The sequence below is a fragment of the Gouania willdenowi genome, chromosome 4 (genome assembly GCF_900634775.1).
Source record: "Gouania willdenowi chromosome 4, fGouWil2.1, whole genome shotgun sequence".
NCBI classification, from domain to species: domain Eukaryota; kingdom Metazoa; phylum Chordata; class Actinopteri; order Blenniiformes; family Gobiesocidae; genus Gouania; species Gouania willdenowi.
Genome location: NC_041047.1, coordinates 10,184,495 through 10,210,340, shown reverse-complemented (window position 1 = coordinate 10,210,340; position 25,846 = coordinate 10,184,495). Strand labels below are relative to the sequence as shown.

Here is a 25,846-nt window from a genome sequence, read left to right as displayed (position 1 = left end):
GAAACAGTACAAGATGGATTCTGGTGTTTGTGAACACCAGGAGAATCCATGTTGCAGACAAGGTTATCCCCAATCTATATATCAGTAGATTCTTGCAATAGAGCTCTGTGTTTATTTTTTAAAGCATAGGACTGAAAAAGGCAGAGTTTTGCCGAGTTGTCGACTTTTCCCTCTTTGAACATAATGGCCTGGTGTGTGTGCTGTGGTCATTTTGTTCTGTGTGTGGGTTGGCTACAGTTATAGCTGAGTTTCTTAGGATTATGGAAATGTATAGAATGTGTGATTTCATTCATTCTTTACAACTTTAGACCCGTGAGAGTCACAGAGGGCGTGGAGTTGAGTTCTGATCATGTGACCTGCTGTAAACTCTTCACCTACCTCCTCCTTGTGGATGATGTTGATGCGTGTCTTGATGTAGGGAAAGGCGTGGGAGGTGGTGAGGATGGTCTTGCGTTTGAACTGTTCGTGCAGGTCCCCGTGGGCCCGCCCATCCAGGGTGAAAGGTGTGCAGTACACGAAGCGACGCAAGTTATAATTCTTGTCGAAATAGGTGATGCGGTCTTTCATCTCGTAGGTGTCAAAGTACGGCTCCACGTAGGTAATCTGAATGAAGGCCTGCAGAGAAATCAAACGTTATTCATATAACGACAGACGCTTGTATGCGTTAAACAGATGTGGCTGAAGTCTTTCTGCTCGGCATGGAATTAATTAATATTTCCCAGCTCCAACACAACTGAGTGAATAGGGTTCCAAAATCCTGGGCATTTCAGAGTTGGAAACTTTCCGTGGAAATCAATGGGATTATTATGGAAATTAATAGGAATAAACAAGAAATTTAGAAATTTGAAGGTCGGCCCTTAACAGGGATGCTAAATATAATTGGTGAGATGTATTTTAGCATCATCTTGACTTAAACAATCAGATTTCATGCACATATACAAAAATCTACAATTTCTGCTATTTCTTAATCACATGGAACAATGCATAGTATTGAGGCCACGCCCCCTGCATGTACTAGCTCAGTAAGAGGCCATTGCCTATAACTTTTTTGTTGTTTTTTCAGTGAGGGAGGATTGTGTCATTTTATTTAATTTTCTAACAATGGTCAGACTGATTAGTAATAATCTACATGTGAAAAAATGAAACTGTTTAAACAAATAATTTAAGTTAAAAGGAAGAGCTGTTATTGGTATCTGTGTCACAGATTTTCAGTTCTAAATATATATTGAGTAGAAAACACATCTGTGATCGTGTTACTTTCTGCAAGTCCTAAAGAACAAGATGTTTGCAAAAATTGAATAATTGTAAAGTTCTGCTTACAAAAAAATCCATTGAAACATTGATATTCTTTCATTAGATTATTTTGCATGGATGCTAATATTTATGTTTGGATATGATATAGTTATTGAAAATTACTCTCAATTTCTGGTTATTTCCCATACATAATTCTCATGAAAAATGTACAATGTTGAATACTCTCAAAATTCCCACGCTTGAGTTGCCAATACTAACCTTGTTGGGGTCCAGCTTGCATTTGTCCACAGGATTGGAGTCTTTAATGACTTCTACCTGGTCTTCTCCAAATCGCTCCCCATAGAAGTTCTACCAGAAAACACAGATCACAGCCTTTTTTTTTTGATTGTTGTTGTAAATATCTTTGTTATATTTGTACTATTATATTGTATTATTCATCTTATTTGACTTTTTACTACTGTAATGTGTGTACTTAATCCTTATTAAAATGTTCTTCTCTTCTTTCTTTATTTTGTTTATTGTTTATTCTTTTTGTTCGTAAATTTCTTGAGCGGCTGTAACGCAAGTAATTTCTCCCTGGGATAAATAAAGGACTTCAGATTTTTTGCATTCCTGAAACCAGACTAAAGTGTGCAGATACAGATATAGACAGTAAACCACGAGAATGTACGTGAGGGTTCACCTCCAGTCGGTGGGAGATTTCAGCCAGCTTAGTGATGGCAGGTTCTTTGTAGACAAACTCCTGCTCATCCAAATCACCAAATTTTGAGCCATAAAATCCAACTCTAAAGTATGTGCCAAACATTCTCTTCCCATCCTGCAGAGAAGAAAAACAAGGATTAAAAACAAAAACAAAAAAAAAATAACCAAAAATAATAGAAAGAAACCCTGTTTCTTCCATTAAGTGGTAGTAAAGCCATGTGAAGTCCAGTTGGCACATTAAATCAGACAACTTGTACATTTTTAGTGCAACAATAGCATTATAAGCACAAAAAAATAAACTGTTTGTTGAAAGAAAAGTCACCCGACGATGCTTTAGCTGTGTAATGTGTGTGAATGCTGAAAGGAAGTCTGAAACCTCCAACCTGAGTTAATGTTCTCACACAAACGTACCAATAGCACCGGGAGTTGTCTGTACGCAACCGTAGGAATAGACACTTTCTTTGTGAAATGTCATGGAATGAACCAACTACCAAAAAGTCATATGAAATTTAGGCTTTGTTTTATGAATATATAAAATAAATATGTATGTTTTATGAATTACTTATCTGCTGTAAGTTTTCCTAAATTAATCTTGAATGAGTCCTAACTGATTATTATCATTATTATGTTATAGATGTAAACAGTTTGGTCTCTGCAGTGTCTACACAGAAAACACAATGAAAATAAGATTATTTGCTTTTATAAAACCTGTAACAATCTCCTGTTACATACGGTGAAGTAGCAAAACAGTGAGAGTGAGCAGGAGTCCAACGACCTGTCTAAAATCAAGCACACTGGACAATCTGAATGTATCCACATGACAAACATTTTTTCCTCCCAAATGCATTTTATTTAAGTTTTTTTAAGCTTGAACTAAGTTTTTCTATCCAACGCGTTGGATTTATTGTGGTGATACACAAACGTCTGTAGAAATGTAGGAGAATGACTGAACCTCTGGGTGATTCTTGTGCGTTTAGGGCAAATAAAATAAAAATAGTTTCTCTGAAATTAATAAAAACATAGGCCCCCAAAAACTAAGAAACTTACCACAAGACACAATTAAGTAAAGTAGGAGGGGAGGGTCAGCAACCGGTGAAATCAAAGAGGAGAAAACAGAACAAGTTTAAATCAGGACCGGTTTCCTCCGCAGTCACAGCTTCCAAAACAGGACAAACAAACATAAAAGCAATCTCTTAAGATCTTTGGGGTCCATGCAAACATAGACAGATCAAAAACAAAAAGAGAGACAAAGTGAGGAAAGTAAAGATCCACGAGCATCAAAGGAAAGACGCCATGCACTCTACGTGCTTCTCCAAAGAGAAAAATCACTTCTCTGTCCGGTTCATGCAACAAACTTAGAGGTTAATGCAGTGAACAAAAGATCCAAGTAGATGAAAATTAACATCAGGGGTCGATTTAGTTTCAAAAAGTTTAAAATATAAGGAGGCACAAAAAAATAACAACCAACTAATCAAAATCAAAAGAGATAAATAGAATAATTGGTTACACTTTACTTGAAGTTTTATACATAAGGTTGACACTTGTCATTAGCGTGAATAAGGTGTCATGAAGGCTGTCATTGAGTGTTGTTTGTTACCCTAACCCATCATTATTCTAACCCTAACCATATCTGACCCCACTAGATCCCTAAACCTAAATTAAAAAATGCCAACATAGCTCCAAAGGTGTCATAATTTAGCAAACAACACTTAAAGAGTAACTAAACCCCAAACCAACTTTTTCTTGCTGAATACATATGTATTTGGGTATTAAGTGGTGTTCTTAGACTGATCCTAGTCCAACTTTTAACATTCCTGTGTGCGCGAACGTGCGTGCGTGTCTCATTGCCATGTGTGTGTGTCTTTTCCTGGTTTCTGTGTGTGTGAGTCGATGTTCTGAGGCTCATGGTGGGAGTAGAGCAGGGGTGTTTGTCATTGATAAAGTGTCTGGGGGCTGTGTGTGCTATGTGCTCATGTTTGTGGGCTGTGTATTGTATGTAGTTGTTGAATAAACAGAGCTCTGTTACTTCAGCGATGTGCGCTGTGACTGGGCGACCATAATCAAGGCATTTTTTTAATTTCCCCCCTATGGCAGGTGAGCAGAAAGCAGGGGTTTAGTTGCACCTTATTCATGCTAATGACAGTGTAATGTCAGCCTTATGTATAAAACTTCATGCAAAGTGTTACAAAATAATCTAGAGATTACTGAATGGAACTGGTTTTGAAAAAGCCTGAATTGTTTTCAGTGAGGACCTAAAGGTTTTGATTTAATTGTGTGAGGCATGAATTACCCCCCTCCCCCAGCTTGTACAGGAAGCAAACAGGTATCCCCCTCATGTTAAAATAATGCACTGAAATCGAACCCTGCGGTTGTGAATGGGATGGGATGGAGGTTGACAGCACACGGTGGCAGCCGGTAAACGCGAGCCGACTGACGGACAGCTGGAAGACGGGGATGGGAAAGGTGTGGATTGGTGCGGGTGATGTATTCGCTGAGGTTTTTGCATTAGTGTCACACACTGCGGCTCCCATGCACAGCCTGTCAACACGGTCACGTAAAATACGCGACACGGAACATGGAGTGAGAGGAGAGAGAGGGAAACAGTGAGGATGATGCTGCACATACAGCAGAGAGTCGCCTGTGGGAAGGACAGACACTTCATTTTGTCTGCAGATGTTAATGGGATTGAATGTATTGAGCGACAGAAAGGCCGCAGATAAAGCAAGTGGAAAAAGATGACGATAAACAAAAGCACAAACAGAGAAACGTGAGCAGGGCCAAGCAGGAACTGTTTAGCCACCTACCTCCCAGCCAGTACTCTGTGTGACAAAGAGAATACAGGACATGTGAACAACAGACACACAGACGCCCGCCAAAAACACAGAGCGAGGCACGCGCACACACACACACCTGCACGCATGTAGAGAATGGACGATAAGAAACGGATTCAGGTCACTCGACGGAGAACAGAGACACAAACAGCTGGTTTGGTTAGTGGCGTAGAGCAGCACTTTGATATTGTGCATTTAATGTAAAACATACCTGCAACATTTTTAAATTTGCTGATTTTATATTTTATTAAATGTCTCCTCATTCAGAGTCTGCTTTTCATTGTGACAGAAGTCATCTGTTAAAAACCTTTGACCTCGTCTGCAAAAAAACATCAACTGCATGACTCCTGTACCTACTGTAGTTGGCAGCGCCTTCAAAGTATAGAATTTATTATGTGAGTTCCAAATAGTGTATTATAACATTGAGTTTCATAGAAAGTTAAACCCTGCAAGTAACAAGCTCCTCTCTACCCAAGCATAATGGCACATTGGTGTAAGAACTGCTTTTTACGCCATAAACCATCTTTAGTCAGTGTGTCATCATGACAGTCACTTAAGTTGTTATGACTAACAATTTTACATATAGTTAAGAATACACTTAACTAACGATTCCTTTCTAATCCTGATGAAAAAAAACAAGATTAGTCAAAATATACTTTATTATTTTATTTAAATTGTCAAGATTTATTTTTTTTATAATAATAAAAAAAATAATATAATAATAATACAGTAATATAGTTTCTTCTTATAAACTGTTTAAACTCATAAATCGAAATAAACTGCACATCTCTTAATTTATCACCATGCAAAGTTGAACAAAAATATAATTTCTTTTGAAAACATATCAAATAAACATGTAAAAAAAGTTTGCTTATGTTCCTGGTTGGAAATGTATTGTAAATTCTGATTAAAGCTCTTCTCCCGCACATTCGGGGCTGAACCAGAGACTGTAACGTCTAAACAAGCGGCATTAAAACAGTCACAGCACCCCCTAATGTTTAAGCAGAGTATCGAATTACATACTGTGCCGTATCGATTTTAATCCACTCTTATTTGCATCCATTTTTAGCTGAATTAAGATGTACCCTTCCATCCCTATATACAGTATATATATATATATATATATATTTTTTTTTTTTTCCTTTTTCTTTTGCTTTGGTAGCAGATGTTAGAAAAAATGGTAACACTTTAGTTTAAAAAACACCTATTAACCATTAATTAGTTGCTTATTAGCATTAGTAACGCATTGGCTCTTAATTATTCATCATTAAGTACTTATTAATGCCTTATTATACACTTAATGGCAGTCTCGCAGCCCTAACAGGGTCAAGATTAGGGTTAACGTCAACCCTAACCCTAGCATGTTGAGATCGTAATTCATATACAATAACTTCCTTACTTACTACTGATAATTAATAATTCTGAGGTTATTGATGGAAAACTCTCACTGGTTGTATAATAAGGTCATGCAGAAGAAGGCATTAATAAGTACTTAATAATGACTAATTAAGAGTCAATATGTTACAAATTGCCATAAGCAACTAATTAATGGTTAAAAGGTGTTCCCTAATATAAAGTGTTACCGAAAAAAATATATACGTATACATTTATTAGCACAAGTGGAGGAAATGTATACTTCTAATCTGTGAGAAAAACATGTGTAACCTGTGTGTGTGTTTACCTGATGAACAATTTTGCCAAAGGCTTCCTGTAGTTTACCATGTATGGTGGCCAGTTTTTTTGCATCCCTGTTGGCTTCATGGATTGGTATCAGCACCTTGTAGACCTCATTCACCGCCTCATACATGCCAGCCTGAACACAACACACGCACAAGAAAATTAAGTGACAATAAAAGCGTGAATGTGTCTAGTGAATTTTTTTTAAATTTAATTTGATCACTCACCAGTGAGAAGGAGGCGGCGGCCTGCTCCAAGAGGCCCACGAGTCCAATCTCAGTGAAGTACTTCCCTGAGCAGATGCCTTCTTCATCTGGTGACACCACGTCATCAGAAACTGCAGATTCCTCCAGGACGTTGGAAGAAATGTTCTGTTTATGCCAGAACACGACAAACACCCATTAGTTACCAACCAGCAATGCTGAAAGAGTGAGATCCCGTGTGTACAGTCCCACCTGGAAGGTGACACATCCCACAGGGAGATACTTGCGATCCTCCAGCATGCTGAGGTATTCAGCCACCAGGGCGGCGCTGTGCACCAGACACTGAGCGGCCTCGGCGTGGTTGTTCCTCTCTGAATGTTTCCCAGACATGTTCTGGAGCCACGTTAGCCGCAGGTCTGGAGACGTCTGGTAACCTTTTGCAATCCTGGAGGTAAGAGAATAAAAACCAAAATCAAACCACAAACAGGAAAATGAACACAGAACACAATGGTTGAAGTGATGTTTAAACTGGAGGAACACACTTACAGACCCTTTCCAAAAAATCAGAATAGTTGTTTAATTTCCATAATTCCATTCAAAAACTTAAACTTTCATAAATTATAGATTCAGGGCCCACAATTTAAATGATTTCAAGTATTTATTTGTTTATTTTTACATAATTTGGGCTTCCAGCTCATAAAACCCACGAAAACAGAATAAAAAAAAAATTAGAATACTGTGAAGAAATCATTTACTTTTCAGTTTTTACAGAAAAAAAGAGGAGAAGAAGGACTGAACTCTTCGTCAGTGGTCCATGGTCATCTTTTCTGATGAAAGTAAAGTGTGCCTTTCATTCAGGAATCAAGGTCCAAGAGTTTGGCGGAAGACGGGTGAGGAACAGAACCAGAGCTGCTTGAGCTCCAGTGTGAAATATCCAGTCAGTCATGATTTGGGGTACAATGTTCTGTTCTGTTCCTCACATGTTACACCCAATAAACAAATAAATACTTGAAACCATTTAAATTGTGGGCCCTGAATCTATGATCTGTGAAAGTTTAACTTTTTGGATGGAATTATGGAAATTAAACAACTCATGATATTCTAATTTTTTGGAAAGGATCTGTATATTAGATCAGTGGTTCCCAAACATTTCACAGTCCCGTACACCTTCAGACATTTAACCTGAAGCCATGCAACCCATAATTCTGCACACTTTAAAAACCAAATAGTGTAACATTATAGTTTTATCAGTGTTTGGAATAACGGAGTTTAAAATAAAGACGTTTGTTTTTCAGTAACGGGGTAATCTAACTAATTACTTTTTACGCCGTTACAACGCCGTTATCGTTACTGAACGTTGAATGCGGTGCATTACATGCATTGATTGAATAAAATGTTATCCGAAAGCATCCCCGGCTTCTTACTCAACTGTTGTGAGGAGGTGGGTTAAAAACAAGGCATCATGTTTCATGGTAGCCAATCAGAGCCAGTGTTTTTACACATGTGCCAGCAAGAGGAGGCGGGTAAAAAAACAAGGTGAGCGATTATGATTGGCTAAGGCGACGTGCCAGCACACACACACACACACACACACACACACACACACACACACACACACACACACACACACACACACACACACACACACACACACACACACACACACACACACACACACACACACACACACACACACACACACACACACACACACACACACACACACACACTACAGATTGGATGAAGCAGCAGAGATGGCGAGCGTGGAGCAGTCTGATGTAAAATGTGGACATTTTTAAGGTGACGATACAAACACTACTTTAAATTAATTGTGGTCAAAGGCAAGAACGTGCATGTGAAGTGTTCATTATATCCAGGAGAGAAGACTTTGTCCACATCTGTTGTAAGCAACTCAAATTTAATGAAGCACCTCACGATACACGCATCTAAAAAGTTAATTCTTTGACATATAGCAACTTTTGTTTTTTTTAATAGTAACGCAAATAGTTACTTTCCTTGGTAATGAGTTACTTTTATTATAGAGTAATTTAGTTACTAACTCAGTTACTTTTTTGAACAAGTAGCAAGTAACTATAACTAATTACTTTTTTAAAGTAACGTTCCCAACACTGAGTTTTATTATATATACTTTTAAGCTCGTTTGAAAACCCATTTATATGCTGTGGCTTTCAAACAGGACTGAGAACTGGCATTTTTGGTTCGGTGTTTTAATTTACTTCATCTCATTTTCTTTTACTTGTGTAAATTTTATAACCTCTGTACAGCACTTTGGTCAACGTCTGTCGTTTTGAAATGTGCTCTATAAATAAAATTTGACTTCACTTAAATATACAATGTAGGCCTACAGAGAAATGTGTTTCTCTATCCTGTTGAGGAATAATATATCATAAAAAAAAATTAATATAACCTGTAAGGACACAACAAAACATTGTATTTAAAATTATCACTTGTGAGAAAAAATTCTATTTTTCATCACCCTGATACTGGGAAATGAAACTTACTACAACTTTAATGAGAAGGATGAGGTTGACAGGATGCACAGAACTCTGCAATTTTTGGTTGAATTTGAGGGACTCAAGTTTTAAATCGTTCTCAACGTAAAGCTTTGTTCTGTATTTTATTTTCATGTTTGTCAAAGCTGAAAATCCACTTTCACACAAGTATGTGGTGGTAAAGGCTAGCGCAAAGCAATGATTTATGCTTTTCTGATGAGATTGTTTCTCTGTCACCCTGGGTAGTCTTACAGAGACCAATGTGTGATTTGTACGTACCCCGATAACAATTTGCTGCCCCACTTTGGGAACCTATTGATTAGAGCATCTTGATTGCTGGGGTTCTGTTCTTGTACCTGTACATGAGATCAATCAACATCTCTGGATCTTCCTGGTGCTCCTTCATCTTCACCGTGTCTGACAGGATCATATGAAGATTAAACACAAGGTCCTGAACCTGCAAGAACACAAGATTCATGATAACATGAGTGTTTCTGGGGAAGAAACTAAGAGTTTGGATAAAATCATTTAGGACTTGCTATACATTTCGACCTTCTCAAAGTGATTGAATGAAAGATGTAATCAGTACCTGGTCGGGGAAAGTAGTTTCTCTCAGCTCTAAGTCCTCCTCTGCGTAGGTGAGGATGGTCTTTAATGAGCGACGAAGGAACTCTTCATTAAAGTTTTGAGATGTTCCCACCAGTGAAGACAGCGACATGGTCACCTGCATCTTTACTCTGGCAAAGTTCTGACAGGTACAGGGCACAAAAGGGAGGAAAGCGTATCTGTTAACTAGTACTAGGAAGCAGCACCTCTGGGACAGTTTTTATCTCTAGTCTCATAAGTTTGTTCAGCTTTTAGTGAGAAAAAAAAACTTTGATAATCTTTAGACAATCATTATAAACATCCAATAAAGGTTTTTGCACTAAACTGACCAAATCGACATTTAAATTTTTTTTAGAAAATTTATATTAAATCTAAATGGACTTTTCTGTGCTTTAAACACGATAAAAGTGCTATTAGGGCTTCATACACATGCCCAAAGTGTTTTTTTCATTGATTCCCTCAATCATTAGTTATAGGGTTATCTGCTCCTTTCTTACTGCAGGTCGAGCCCAAACACCTCGCTCCAATTTGATGACGCGTTCCCACTTTGATGACAAATTTGACGCGGCACTGAGCTGGAGATCTCTGCCGTAATTGACATGTAAACAAACACGCCCACAAGAATGAGCATTTCAGCGTCCTTCGCGCAGTGCTATGTATGTATTTTCTACAGTCTATGTATGTACCGGCAAACGCCCCGCCCCCATGCTCTGTCTCGTGTTTATAAAGCAGCATGAGCTCTGCTACGGAGTGGGTGGGAGGAAGGTGGGCCGTCCTCTGGTCCTACGTCACCGTGCGGGGAGGAGGAAGTCAGTGTCCCGTCTATAGACACGCCCACTCATGAATATGCATAAGTAGGCCGCAAATTAGCCTGTTTGTGTAGAGTTGCTCAGAAAGTGACTTTTCAGAGGCTAAAACTTCAGAAAACAGGCGAGTTTGGGAAAATAAACCTCAAATACTATGTTTTTGGTGTTCTTAGAACAAATGAAGATGGGTAAAAAATAGCATGACATGGGACCTTTAAACTAGTACTATAGTGATAGTCACTGTATGTACCATAACAGTGTTTCTCAAATGGGGGTAAGTAATGGGTGCAGGTGCTAGAGGAGAGAGAGAAAAATTAATAAATAAAAGCATTAAAAACATGAGGTTTTATAATATTTATTTTTAGTAAAAAATTATAATCATACTAAATATTACCAGCAACTCACAAACAACAAGGAACAACACAAAATGACACCAAAAACACACTAAATGACAGAAAAACATACAAAACGACATAAGAAACAGCCAAACGACGCCAAAAACACACACACACACTGAGAGAATAATTTAAATAATACCAACAACACACAAAAACAACAACAACAAAAACACTCTAAATGAGAAGAAAAATATAGTGAATAATAAAAAGAACAGACAAACAACAACAAAATGACACAAAAAACACACAATATGATGATAAAAATGATCTTGATTAGAACATGAACTGAAAATACAAGGCTCAGTCTTCGTCCCACACCAGGAGGGAGATTACTGGAAATTATAAAAACTATAAAAATGAATCTATTCAGGAGGCACTAAATACTGTTTCATTCCAATTATTTACAAAATGAGATTATTTTAAGTGTGCGTTATCACTCATTAATTCCATCATGATGCATCATTGTTTTTTCCCAAAATTCTGAGCAAAAAGTTGTAGTTGGACAAAGGGGGTACTTGCATTCAAAAGTAAACGAAAGGGGCTGCTTGAGCCAAACAAGTTTGAGAACCACTGTACTTAAATGTACTGTATTCATACTTACATTTCCTATCTCAAAGTTCTGCCTCATGAGGAGATAAAGGGAGGCACTGGCGTGGGCTCGGATGGTGTTGATGCTGCTGCTGCAGCTTCTAAGTAGTCGCAGACACAGATCTGCACACTGCTCCGTTTCCTCCTCAAACAGCAGTTCAGGAAACTACAACAGTAAAGGGACATACACATGTTGACGTCCATCTTTGTTAATGAGTGTAACGGTGAAGAAGGTTTACTAACCTTAGACACCAGAGCCCTCTGTGTAGCAAAGCAGTGCTGCAGGTAGAGGGCGCTCTGGTTGCACGCCATGCTGTGGAGCAGCACCTTCAACACCCCGCCCAGGACACTCTCTTTAGATTCTGTCACCGATACCGTCTGCGCAGAGAAAGAGAGTTACTTTTTATTTTACATTCACTCTTATTCTTGATTTGAACCCGTTTCCTGATCACTGTGTGTAAACTGTGCCTCTGTGTACCTGTACCACAATCTCCAGCGTATCAAGAATAATTAGGTTGGCTTCTGTTGCCAGGTTCCCATCAATGAGGGCTTCATGTTCCAGCTCTGCTCTCGTCCTGCAAGCAGGAATCCAGAATCATATCAGCTTAACACGCAAAAAAAAAAAAAAATAAATAAAATATATATATATATATATATATATATATCACTAAATGAGGGCTGAGCTACTAGTTACAGCGTTTAAGCCACAACAACAAGGAGTGAATTTTAATGTTGTCATATATAAGATATATAAGACACATTATATAGAATATGTTTTAAAGCTGTAATTTATTACACCTTAACACAGTCGTTCCCATACTGGGGGGGGTGCGTCATGATGGGGGGAGTTTACTCCACTTCCTAAATGGATATGTGTACCGAGACTTCTGGTCCTGCTTTGTTATTTGTTACTGTATATAGAATATTAAACACATGTAAAGGTGTGATTTATTACACCTAAACCCAGTGGTTCCAAAACTGAGGGGCACAAGTCAGGACAGGGGCGGCGCTAGAATGGCTTGATCATGAAAAATGGAAAAAACTTTTTTTCTTTTTTAATAAAGTGCTGTATTAGTGTTCTAAAATATGTGATAGCAAATTGTATGTTGTTCTAATGAGATTTGAAGAATAGTCCAAAGGTCACGTTTTTTTTTTTTTTTTTTAACCTTTTTTTCCCCCTTAAAATTTATAGCGATGGGGGCCCTCACAGTTTTTCATTCTTCAAAGTTGGAACATCAGAAAAAGTTTGGAAACCACTGCCTTAACCAGTCTTTTTTTTTTTTTTTTTTTTACAAACAATTTGTCACAAAACTTGCTGATCCAGAAAGAGTTAATCAGCCTATCTCAATATCTTTCTATCTTTGAAATGATGTTATCATCCTTTTATGAACCATTAATTACAATTGCAGTTATAGATTATATGTATATATATGTATATACTGACATCCTGTCATCTATCCTGCTTTCATTCACACTTTTACTATATTCTGCAGTAGCAGTGAGGCAGAAACACATGTCAAAAACCGCCAAAACAGGAAGCACATGGTTAAAAAGCCAAACAGACTCACCACAACACCCTAACCCTAACCAGACCCAAGACACACGCTGTTACCAGGACAGAGGAATCAAAAAGCCAACAAAGAAGGGTCTCTGCTGGTGTACTGCTGTACATGTGTGGACTTGGATAGTTCAAATGAAGAATAAAAAATAAACCAAAAAAACAAAACAATAGATGTACATTAATGTCTGAAATTACACATTTGATTCAAACTTTCGACTTCCCACATGCATGACAGTACACCTTACAAGACGCACTAAAGCAGGTTTTTCCTCTTCAAACGAGCACACAGCAAAGGTAAACCATACGATACCTGACTGATCTGTGACTCCTTCATAAACACACAGCGACACGGGAGAACACACGGAATTAACAGAAAATGAATGCAGGAGCAGAGTTTCAAATAGAAGAGCAAACACAACCTGTGCACTTCCTAATGTTATATAGTACATATGTTAGGAATAAGTGACACAAGCATGAACTTAAATGACTAAAATGAAGGTCGAGGATGGAAAATTAATCTAGTTACAGAACAAAAAGGATTAAAACTAATTGTACATTTATAATTATTAGGGGTGTGCATTGCCATGAATCTGATGATACGATATGATTCACGATTTGCATGTGACAATACAATATATCCCGATGCAAAACAATACGATATACAATACATCGTGATATATCACAATATAAATGACTAAAAATTTCCCCTTTACGAGTACAAAATGGTATGAAATACAATTTATTTCATATATTTTTAAAACTGTAAATGGTAATTAACTGTAATTCAAGTATCAAAAACAAGTGGTATGTATATTATAAAAGTTATCAAAAAAGTTATACTTTTGCTTCTACAACTGATTCTGATAAGTTCTTCAATTCTTCTTCTTTTTTAAAGTCACCACATACATCTATAAAAGTGCCCAGTATTATTTATGAAAATAAAGTACAATCAACTTCCAGTTAAAATGCATTGAGGAGTGAGGTTGTTTAATAAGGTCTGATGTGGTTCACTGACACCTAGTGTCCGGACAATTATGTGCTATGCATACATTAGTGTAATTAAATGGGTTTTTTTGTTGTTAAAAAACATGATTTTTAACATGAATTTTTTTTTGGATCGATACGATAATCGCGCGGTGGAATATTGCGATATATCGCAGAATCAATTATTTTCTTACACCCTTAATAATTATGATTTGATCATCTATTGACTAAAAAAAAACATGTACTTATTTGTTGTAAAGCTGGTCCTAATTCTTAGCAATGTTCTAAAAAAACAAGCTTAGGGCATTCCTTTTTATTCAACATCTAAACAGGATCAATAAAAGTGAAGTAAAAAGCACTAAAGAGGACATACTTGTCCATTCTTTCACTGTTTTGTCTCCAGTGGGTCATGTCCTTTCGCCATCGGAGGTTCTCCTGGCTGCCAAACGCGCTGCCAGATGGACTCCGCTCTAGATGGTGGAGAAACGTTTATTTACTTTTTTTAGTTGGTGGTGAAAGAGGCTGCGTGTAAACAAAAAAAAAAAAAAAAACGTGGCCCACACTGGCTGCCGAATGTACATGAACATGAGCATGTGACGAGGGCAGAGTATTTAGCATTACAAATCTTCAATTACCCATGTTCAATTACAACTAAATTACAATTACAGTGACCAGCATTTTTTCCAATCACAATCACAATTATCATTTTCCCACTGTAAGTCAATTACAATAACATTATCAATTACTAAAGTTCAAATTCAATTAATCACAATTACTGAGCCTTCAATAAATAACCCCATAAAAGCTTTTTGTTAGCATCTCTTATGATAACGAGTCAGTTTGACCAATGCCTTAAATCAGCTGTAAAATACAAATATTATCTATCATCCAATTTGTTTTTCATCTGTTAGTTACCATGTCAGGCTTCCTTATCCATAAAAATATTGGTATTAACATTTTGGTGTGGGCGCCTGAGCCATTTTCTGTCAGTATACCCCTCAATTAATTTCCTTTTTTTAAATGATACTCAAGAGAGCTGAAAGGTAGTGGAGAACTTGACATGAAACATATTTTAATAACTGTTAACTACGTATGTGTAAGCCATAGAACTGTAACTCGGTTCCCCAGTTTTGTGTTTTAATGAAATTGTAGTTTTTATGGAATTTCCATGCCAATTACAATTACAAAGTCAATCATCTGAACATAATTACAATTAAATTATGATTACAACAGCAATAGATGTTTTCAATTACAGTTACAACTATACGCCATAATTGTAATTAATTATCAATAACGCAATTACAATTATAATCAACCCCAACCCAGGTATTTAGTATGCTAGTTTTTTATTCTTTGAAAAGACGTGGAAGCAGGAAGAGACCACGTACCCAGCTGCCCCCGGCTCCGTCGCACCATTTCCTGTCTGGCCCCGATGCTGCCCAGTATGGCCTCCTCCAGCTTGGCCTTCATATCTTTGGACTTCTTAAATGTGAGACTGTTCATGCGCTCAAACGCCTTCTTACCCTGCATGGTGAACACAACATGGGCCTTGTATCCAGATGGCAGGGGGGTGAGCAGAGAAGGCAGAGAATGCACAGCGGGAGAGTTATTTGCAGCGCAGCAAGCGAAGCAGGTTAGTTAGTGTGAGAAAACACTGTGTGAGCATGCAAGAACAAAATGCACACCAGCAAATGTTTAGAAGGTGCTTAACGTACACAGAAAACATGAACTCAAGTTTGTGGCCTCTAAAGCAGCAAGTGGTTTGTTTTAATAAGTCAAAGCATGTGAAGCACAGTATACAGCAGACATGGGCAACTGTCGGCCCCGGGGTCCACATCCGTCCCTCGGTCTAATTTTGTGCGGTCCCCAAAACTAAACACACAAGATGACTTAAAAAAACACAAAAACACCCAATAGTTACACCAAAAACTGAGAAGACAACCACAAAAATACAGAAAAATAACTGAAAAAGTAAAGAAAACACAAACCAAAACCACACAAAATGAGAGAAAAGCATACAAAGTGACAAGAAAAACACACAGATTGAGAAAACTATACAAAACCACAACAAAATACATGAATTGACTCCCAAAACTGCACACAACACAACAACAAAAACACTAATAACAAAGAAATACAAAATAAGAACAAAAATACACAAAAACAGAGAACAAAATGACAAAATTAACAAATAAACATGTAAAACAACAACAAAAATAGACAACATGACTCCAAAAACACATAAAATGATGACAAAAAGAAAAAACAAAAAAAAAAATACAAAACAACCACAAAAACACACAAACCCTTAATTTTTTTCTTGTATCAATGTTCAGATTGTTCATTGTTCTAAAACCTGACATAAATGTTCATAACTTGGTCCTTAGATCTGACGGTCGCATTTTTGTGGCCCCGCTTTGATAAAACTTACCCATCTCTGTTATACAGGGTAACATCTTTAGATTTAAAAAGGATGTGAAATTGCATAAAAATTACAAGTTTGTGTCTTTACACATGCAGTTTTCAGTGGTCTGCTCAAAAGTCTGTGAGGAGCCCCATTCCACCAACCAATCATGGCACAGGTTAATTCATTGTAGAATAGACATGCTTCAAACTACAGATCTTACCTTGTACTCAAAGCAGGACACGCAGAGGTAGAGGAGGTCCAGCAGACGGTTGAGCTGAGACACGGAGAGGTCTGTGAACCATTTCTGCAAAACCAGCTCATCAGCGTTCTTCAGCACCCACAGGAGACAGATCAGCAGACTGCGGCTGGACTCGGCCGAGAAGCTTCCGTGCTGACGACTCGCCTAGAGAGCCGACAAGAAAGAATCAGCACAAAGATGAAAAAAAAAACAATGTGCAGCTTCAGAAGCCGGACATAAGTCACAAGTTTATCACTTTGGTTTACTGCAGCTCATATTTCTGTCATTATGTCTTGTAGTTTCTCTCAAACTTTGTTACCTGCGAGTTGAGCAGGAAGCTGCTTGGTCGAGAAATGGGAGATGAAGTGGAGGTGCCGGCTATTGCCATGGCAACAGTCTGACTGATTAAACTGTTGCCGTCTGCCTCAGCATCCTCGCCCCCGTTACCTGCTGCTGTCCCCTGGGGACCCCCTGTCCGACCCCACTGGCTGTGAGACTCTAGTTACATAAAAAAGACAATAAAATACACAAAGTGACACACCTTATAACAGACCATCCTAATAAATGCTAATCGTAATATGGGCCGATTCAAGGTCACAATGGCTGCAGTTTTTAGGTGGGAAAATTAGCAATTTCAACATCAACCACAGAAATTGGTTAAAAGTTGCTAATTAGTGGCGAAAATTGGTAAAAATGGTTCAAATTGTCAATATTGGCTTAAAAGTGACAGAGAAAAGTAGGAGCAATTATTTTAACTGGCAAATAATGGGCATGATAAATCATGAATGTAGTTAAACTGGCAAAAACAAGCATGAAATATGGTGAAAAGAGGTTAAAAGTAACAATAAAGGGTCAACATATGTGACATTAGGTGGAAAAAGTGGTGGAAAGAGATTATAAGTGCCGAAAATGTCTTGAAAGTGGACAAATGCATTAAAAGCAGCAAAATAGGAAATAGGTTAAAATATGGCCAGTTTGGTGTAGTTGCATAAAAATGGTAAAAAAAAAAATAAATAAGCAAAAAAGGGCTCAAATTGTTCAGAAAATATTCTTAGTTTCTTCAATTCATCTGGCGACCCCCTCCCAGTGTCTCGCAACACAAAATGGGTTCCTGACCCAAAAGTTGAGAACCCCTGCCCTAGATGAAGGGTTCACTGGGGTATCAGGGTAAAAGAGTAAGAGAAAGGTAACAGGGATGAAGTAAGGGAACATGTATATTTTGTTAGAATGCATTATCTCTTTACAGGTCAGCTGATAACCTTTGGTGTTACGAGTTTTATTCTCCACTGCTGCACTCAGAACTGTTTATGAGAGAACTCAATCAGTCAAAATCTTTGTTTTTGCAACTACTTTTACCCCACGCAATTTTTTTAAAGGGTCAATTATAAATCAAGCTGACATACATATCATGTTCTTATATTATATTAAACTGCAATAAACTACAGCATCCAGTGACGCTAAACAGGATGAGCTGTACTTAGTAAGCCCTTATTCCAATAGGAACATATGTTTCACCAAAATATGAGCAATACTTGTTCAAAGTGTTATTTGCTATTGGCAAAAAGCAAAACTATGGGCTTGGAAAAAACAATACAAGTATCTATTAAACAGAAGTAGTTCCTTAATGATAAATCTAATGATTTCCCTGTTTTTTACACCTGTAAAGTCATGGAGCTGAGGCAGTGTTTCCATGATGATTCCAATGAGAGGCAGGTACAGCATGGCCACCCGGGCCTTCACTTCAGGATCGGCGTATCGTGGATCGGAGTCATGGCTGGATAAGAGGTTGTGAACAACGCTGACTACTTTCTTATGTAGCCCAAACATCCTAGAAACGGTGCAACAAGAAACCAGACAAAAAAAACAAAAACAGGTAGTGATTCAGAATGTAAACTAAAAGAACAGAGTGGAACAATCACACGTATTAATAATGTGACAATACTCACCCTTCATTTTCCGGTTCTAGTAATACTGACAGTTCCGACAGAACCAGCCCAGCTAGAAAGTGTTGCTCTCTGAAAGGGACCGACAGCTCAAACATGTTAGCTATCTTCTGGTCCTGGACATGTGTGGAGAAGCCCGAGCTCTGTGGGACAAGACAGGAGAACTCATGTTCACAACGTTGTTTTGGGACTTTGTATTTTGTCCAGAATTTGGTCAGCTACCCATACGTGGAGTTTGGGAGGGCAAAAGTTTTAATTCAAGTTTTCCCAAATTCATTCGAAAAACTAAATTCTTAATATAATGTACATAATATACTAATAATTAAGTGCCAAAAACACAGTGACTAGGAAATGATAAAAATGGAGATATAAAATTAAAAGGTTCACAAAATAAAAACAAGTAAAAAAGTTTTAAAAGACCAACAGCCAATGAAATTTGACCCTCCTGCTTCCCGTAACAGCTCAGAGCTTTGTTTACAACATGGAGGACACCGTGGGTGCTCCATAGACTCCCTAGTCTGTTGTTTGTTGTGATGCTGGAACAGAGGAGGAGCAAACCCCGCGATCAGTGCGCACTTGTCCGGATGCAAAGCGGTGGATTGAGCGGTGCTGTTCCAACCTACTTAGCCCACCCCACCTGCCTCCTCCGCAACAAAAATGGCATCCATCTGTAGTGTTATAGACTTTTAATGCCATAATCTACATTGTTGGACTTTTAAATCCTTTTAATCCATAATATGGATCCTTTTATCCTAACGTACCTGTTGTTTAACTTAGTGATTTACAACTGCCAGCAAGTTTATCCCTATTTCTAATCTTAAAGCACATGTATCCAGTGTTGTATGATATATCATGTAGAACATCATAAATAATAAGCTAAATTTGAGCAACTTTACTCTCCCATTCTTTAAGTTACAGTGGGTGCTGAACATTTCAAGCTGTATTTTGGATTCATTTTAGCAGGTCCATTATACAGCTTTCAAAACGTATGTTACAGAAATGAGAAATTATAATAATAGAAAGTTACATTGGTACATTTGTTTTCATTCCTTATTTGTGACGCGAAACTTGAGACATTCTAGATATTGAATTTTTTTTTTTTTTGCTGACCCCCCGGACAACAATCTCAAACTGTGTGTATGTAAATGAGTTTACAGTTAATCACTTTTCACTCTATTAAAATGCTTCATTCAGATGTTCATACACACTCACTGGACTGTTCTGCAGAGTTTGAAAAAAAATAATATATATACTGTATATTAATGGGAATCTTTAATATGAAGAAGGTAAAATAAACTTCCCTTTATCCTTTTTCACTCAGGGTTTCTGTTCTAAAGTACCGTAAGTGTCAGCCTGTGCTTCTGTGACTTATAGTAGTAACTAATTGTTATTCATTTTACAGCATGTCTCTGTCTCTTGTTTATTTCTGACCTGTGAAGTGGCCGATGACACGGATGGGGAAGGAGAGGCGGGTGGGGTGAGCAGGCTGCAGGGCAGGTTGAGGGTGACGTAGTGCTCGTGACTGCACACGATCCTCAAAAAGTCAAGTCTCAAAGATTCCAGGGTTGGGTTCTGTAGAGTGTAGATCTTTGTGGACACCTAGAAAGCATAACAGTCCACAATAATAAATCTTATAACGTGAAGGTAAGCTTCTTCTGTAGCCACAGTTGCCTTGGTGTAATGTAATGGACACCTCTATACCAATGTGTGCCTCTCTAACCATCAACAAAGTCATGTATTGATTCACATTTAGAATGAGCAGAGCTGGTGAACCATTCTGATGCAATAGTGGAAAATTCCAAAATTTAAATGACGTTTCTCTCATTACATCTTTTGTGGAAATATTCAGAGTAAGGTGACCATATATGTCCGGATTTACGCGGACATGTCCTCTTTTCACGTTATGTCTGGACCGTCTGGCCGGATTTTACAAATTCATCAAAATGTCCGGGTTTCCCAGGGACCCTGAACGCATCTAGGGGAACACGTTAATTTAAATGACTGTAACTCCGCTAATATTTGCTCTATCGGAGCAATTTCAGCGGTTCCGAAAAGATAAAGAGTTGATCTTTACCGCCAGTATCATTACGGTAAATCTACTCACAAGTGCTGGAATCAATAAAGATACCTCTTTGTTTTGATGAATTCGTCAGACGCAACAGAGAGAAGAGAAAGACTTAAGTCCAAGATAGAGTGAAAGAGACCAAATACTGGTGGATTTAATCTATCTATATATATATACAGGTATATAACCTATAGGAAGTTAAGGTAAATTTTCTATCATCTGGTCTAAACCTCATCAACTCCCGTCTCCATAGACAGACAGTCAGAATAAAGTTCAGCATGGAACTGTGATGCAAACTTTCAAAGTCTTTGTTATAAAGAGCTAAATTAATTTTTAAACATTATGGACAATTAAAACCTATTTATCCGCTACACCATATTTTACCATTATAAGGTAGATTAACGTCAAGTACTTTAAGTATGCCGAGGTCAGCCCAAGCGTCCTTTTTATTGGAAATCAAAATAGGGACACCCTAATTCAGATGTTTACATGAACGTAAATATGCTTCTATTCTAATCAGTGAGCGTAAACAGAAAAACCTGGACCTCTAATCTTGCTGTTTCAGTTACATTCACCTGTATCATTAAATACAAAATAAATCAAAATAGATAAATAAGGAATCGAACCTGTTTCCAATATGATCTGATCAGAGTGAAGACGAACCCTCGGTCCATTACTGACAGCAGGTCATTGAGGAAGAAAGCCAGGCTAGAGTTCAGCCTCTCCACCAGCTCCAGATCCTGAATGAAAAAAATGAAATGTTTATTATTCTCACAACAGAAAATAGAACATCTTTAAAAAAAAAAAAATAAATCTATTAAAAAACATATGCACTGACTGACTCTGGGATTCACCTTTTGGAAGCGGGAAACAATATCCCCAGCTATCGTGCTGACCAGGGCTGTGATGTCATCCATGAAGCGTTCGGGAAAGCGGTTCTTTCGAGGCGACTCCAATCGCTCAGTGAAGTAAAGGTGGTGAATAATGCTCTTCACCTGTGGTAGAGGTGGAGGACAAAGCATCAGCAGCTGCGATGAATTATAGGCCAAGTTAAATGAAAGCAGCGAACAATGTCCTACCATGAGCTCAAAGAAAAACCAGGCCTGCTGTAGCGCCCCCTCTCGAACACTTCCACTGCTTACCACCCACTGCAGGGCCAACTCCTCATGAAAGAGCTTTAAATGTAAATAAATAAAGGTTTAAAAGACAAGAGAAAGATAGGAAAATATCAGAACAGCAGCAAATTAATTTAAATGCAACATGAATAATCGTTTGTCCTTATTTAAAGAAACAGGATCCCAAAATAAGTTTTCCTATGAAGGTAAAATGAGGTTTTAACAACTTAATGGCAGTTTTTAATTGTGAAAGCTAAATATAAGATAAAACAATTAACCCTGAAAGTCAACTTCATTAAGAAGAAAGATAAATTAGATTAACAATGCAAATACTCAACACCTGAAACTGGCAATGGAAATTAGTAAACAAATCATACAGTGGAGATTTAATACACGTGACAACTTAGCAAACAATGCTACCGCTATCATTCAGATGATGATGATGGTGATCATAGACATGTAGGCCTTAACTCATGTTTGGAGGGTCACTGGTTTGAATCCCAGGCCTTACAGTGGAGCATGGTGAAATATGGCAAATGCACCAAAACTGTGAATCAAATATATCAGAATTAAATAAATAAATAGTAATGTTAGCATATTGTGTTAATCTTATCCATCTAACGGTAGGTGAAGACTGTGCGTCCACTCTGGATCAATGAACACTGCTCCAGAGTAAAATGTGTTAACCTTATATAGTGGAACGTGTTGTTGTTTTTGTATGCAGATGTCCAACCCAACAAAAAAGTATGTATATGAGCATGTTTACAATATCTGTTGTCTGTGTTGCATATTGCCAGTACGGTGTACATTGTAGGATATCCTCAGGTTTCAGAGTGGGGTATCAGGTACTCATGTCTCAGCAAAACGTCCATCAGATGAAATGGCTTCATTTGTCAAATGACACGGCCTCAGGCTTCAAAATAAAAGTAATCAGACTCAACGGCCTCAGTCCATAAAACACGACATGGCATTTTATTTTGAAGGAATCAGAAGTATGTTGAAAAGCTGTTATTTCCTTTTCTTTTTAACAGTTAAGATAGATCAAGGTACTGTTTGATTAATAAATACATATCTAAATGAAACATTGATATATCTTAACCTGAAATATATACTCTCGTATCTGAAGCAGCACATATTGATGACGTAATGTGTATTTCCGGTTTCTTCAAAATGCAACGTCATGTGTCTTAGGGCCCAAGGCCATTGAGTCTGATGACTTTTATTTTGAAGCCTGAGGTTGTGTCATTTAATGGCGTTTGGTTTGATGGAGGTTTTGCTGAGATATGAGTCCAATTGGTTTGTCAAGTGAGGCCATTTGGTCTGACAAATGACAGAGGTTCTCCTGATACCTCACTCTGAGACCTGAGGATGTCCTAAAATGTACACTGTATGCCAGTGACCGTTTCATGCAAGCAAGTGCACAAATATAGAGAATAAAAAAACTTCTTTAATGATTAACATACCATATTACTATGTTGGCGTTACTTCATTTCAACATTCTTATAAAGTAGCTTAAGAAGCAGACAAAAAACAATGAACAAAACTCCAGGAAAACATGAACAAATCCAAAGGCATACATTCACAGACAATATAAGTGAGGGGGTGAATAATAGGCAGTTTGGCTCCTCCCTCAGTGCAGGTGGCTCTACCTTTTTTGTGGGCAACCGTCCTGTTAAAGTTTGCAAGAAACTGGCGCTCTCAGTGTGCGAAGACATGCGATTGCCACAGCGCTCCATGGCCTACGGGTGGGATGGATGGAAGGGTGACAGCAAGGTTAGTGGAGGAGCAACAACAACAACAGGGGCGTGGGGTTGCACCTTTCCCTCAGCACACACACACATACGTGCGTGTGTGTGCTAGGTCGTGCTGGACTCCCCACACACACATGCACATGATGCACTTTTGTGGTAAGCTACACACAATTTTCCTACATGATGATAAGACAATTAAACAAAGGACACTCATAATAACAGTCACATCATAATGGTAGAGATGCAGAGTGTGAGAGTGTGTGTTCGGTCAGGACACTTTTTAATCAATCCTTATTAATTTCACATCATTGCTCTAATCTGACGTGCAGTTTTTCGGAAACCACTTAAATCTCCCTGAAATCAAAATGTATAAACAAATCTTTTTTGAGCGAGACTGAGATATCAAATACATTAACATTTATAGAAATCATTTGAAGGTCAAACCTTCACAGGGTTTAAGTCACTGACCACATGAACAATCACTCTGCATCTCTCACAATAACACAATATTGAAGTTACAAAGGAGGGAACTAGCTAGGTCCTTAAATTCATAATATCATCTAAATATTTAATGCTGAAAATGGGTGTAAATCTAATTTAATATGATAATCTCAGTTAATTACAATATGCCAAAAATTGTCTTGGTTACTTCAGGAAAATCAAAAAGTGCAAATTACTGCAGACAATTAATCACATGAAGATGGAAAACAAGACAATGATCGGACAGACGGACAAAAAGCCATTTAAGGGTTAGTGGAAAGTCATGCAGGGTTTACTTTACGAGACTGAAGGATATGATTAAAAATGACCAAAATGTGGACATTTTTAATTAATGTTAGCACAGAAAAGTGTTGAAAGGAGTGATTTGTGACATGACTGTTTCGCTCAAATATCCCAACAGTCATCTAAGAAGCTGGAATCAGACAGGAGATGAAAGTAACTACTGTTACAACCCATTACAAAAAGAGAAAAGTGTTGCAACAATAAATATTATGAAAATGGCTGAGACAGCAGAGGGGTCATGGAAGCGATGCGACACCCCAATGGTATTATGAGAAGACTGGTTTAATCAGAACACTGAAAGATTCTGAAGTTTTGGTTTTTAATCCATTAGTTTGACACAAGACTTAGCTTAGAAATCAATTAGGATAGAAAGATTTACTGGTAAACTTGATTAAATATTTTTAGGATTCACAAAAGTACAATTTATTAACCAAAACTTCAAATATCCCAGCATACTTTTTGTTGTGCGTATGGGTTTTTTCTAGTGAGGTAAAGTGGAAGGACGGGGGGCTTTTCTCAAACCACCTGCATGGTTTCTGGAGCCGACCCAGGGCTGGATCCCCAGGTGGCGCTCTTACAGCCCATGGTGTGCACCCAGGAGTTGGAGCGGTCTAAGCCCTGGGGATGCCAAGGTCAGAGGACACAAGGCAGCCAAAGGGCAATGGGAACAAGCAAGCAGCACGCAGGGAAAGGAAGAGGGAAGCAACAATGACAAGTTACAAAGCTGCAAAGATCAGGACTGTGGGAAGATGCCAAGGAGCAAAAACGTCAGTTAATTTCAAACCATTACCACAGCAAAGTAAAGCACAAAGAGGAGTTCCCCCTTTTCTCTTTTGAATTAGGGTTTGCACTCAGAGTCAAGAGTAGAGGCATTTAATAAAGTGGCAGCAGCAAAGGTAACATTCATCATATCATGGTTACAAGTACACCAAGACCATTTAAACAGCACATTGTTCACTCATTGCTCATATGCTTTGCAATCCTTTAAAAATGGCTCAATGAAAATATCATAAATGATACAAGAGAAAAAGGATGACAACAAAGAACTCTGATGTTTTTATTAGCCAATATTGTCTTTACAATCTACTTCAGAACATCTGTTTCTGATTTGACCCAACTAAAGGCAGTATATACTTACCACAACCTGCACACACAATGCATTTTTTGTGCATGCGTCGCTGTGTGACAGGTTGCTGTTACGCCGGTTAGGGAGATAAGATGTCCAAGCTCATGTTTACGCATCAGCTAAACAGTTTACATGTAGATAAAAAGGGCCCTGTGTCACTGTGCACACAGAGGCCTCTCGTAGGCAAGTTAAGAAACCCTGAATACATCTACTTATCTTAAATACAATGAAGGTCAATAGGCCGCTGTACATGAGCTGTATCGTTGAGTTTCTTTCCGACTAACGGGGCACTATT

At 38.0% G+C, this 25,846-nt stretch overlaps 1 protein-coding gene across 20 annotated transcripts in view; it reads right to left on the bottom strand.

Moving 5' to 3' along the window:
- Nucleotides 1-25,846, bottom strand: part of dock7 (dedicator of cytokinesis 7) — a 66,626-nt gene that overhangs the window by 5,741 nt on the left and 35,039 nt on the right. For 3 of the 20 annotated variants that reach the window (XR_003673933.1, XM_028445071.1, XM_028445064.1), the window contains exons 23-47: nucleotides 24,951-25,043; nucleotides 23,541-23,630; nucleotides 21,856-21,951; nucleotides 21,631-21,771; nucleotides 21,403-21,516; nucleotides 20,143-20,310; nucleotides 18,715-18,854; nucleotides 18,427-18,596; nucleotides 17,088-17,266; nucleotides 16,751-16,933; nucleotides 15,512-15,671; nucleotides 14,497-14,593; nucleotides 13,450-13,467; nucleotides 12,057-12,153; nucleotides 11,822-11,956; nucleotides 11,592-11,744; nucleotides 9,770-9,928; nucleotides 9,537-9,637; nucleotides 6,920-7,112; nucleotides 6,692-6,835; nucleotides 6,469-6,600; nucleotides 4,761-4,775; nucleotides 1,937-2,071; nucleotides 1,513-1,602; nucleotides 379-615 (exon numbers count right to left, since the gene is read on the bottom strand). Coding sequence is in view for 17 of the 20 variants with exons in the window: in XM_028445071.1 (XP_028300872.1) it covers nucleotides 379-615; nucleotides 1,513-1,602; nucleotides 1,937-2,071; nucleotides 4,761-4,775; nucleotides 6,469-6,600; nucleotides 6,692-6,835; nucleotides 6,920-7,112; nucleotides 9,537-9,637; nucleotides 9,770-9,928; nucleotides 11,592-11,744; nucleotides 11,822-11,956; nucleotides 12,057-12,153; nucleotides 13,450-13,467; nucleotides 14,497-14,593; nucleotides 15,512-15,671; nucleotides 16,751-16,933; nucleotides 17,088-17,266; nucleotides 18,427-18,596; nucleotides 18,715-18,854; nucleotides 20,143-20,310; nucleotides 21,403-21,516; nucleotides 21,631-21,771; nucleotides 21,856-21,951; nucleotides 23,541-23,630; nucleotides 24,951-25,043 (3,240 nt within the window). In the remaining 3 variants the exon portion in view is untranslated. Of the gene's footprint in view, nucleotides 1-378; nucleotides 616-1,512; nucleotides 1,603-1,936; nucleotides 2,072-4,760; nucleotides 4,776-6,468; nucleotides 6,601-6,691; nucleotides 6,836-6,919; nucleotides 7,113-9,536; nucleotides 9,638-9,769; nucleotides 9,929-11,591; nucleotides 11,745-11,821; nucleotides 11,957-12,056; nucleotides 12,154-13,449; nucleotides 13,468-14,496; nucleotides 14,594-15,511; nucleotides 15,672-16,750; nucleotides 16,934-17,087; nucleotides 17,267-18,426; nucleotides 18,597-18,714; nucleotides 18,855-20,142; nucleotides 20,311-21,402; nucleotides 21,517-21,630; nucleotides 21,772-21,855; nucleotides 21,952-22,362; nucleotides 22,439-23,540; nucleotides 23,631-24,950; nucleotides 25,044-25,846 lie in introns of those variants that run through there. The other 17 variants (XM_028445065.1, XM_028445069.1, XM_028445066.1 and 14 more) reach the window with 17 other exon arrangements.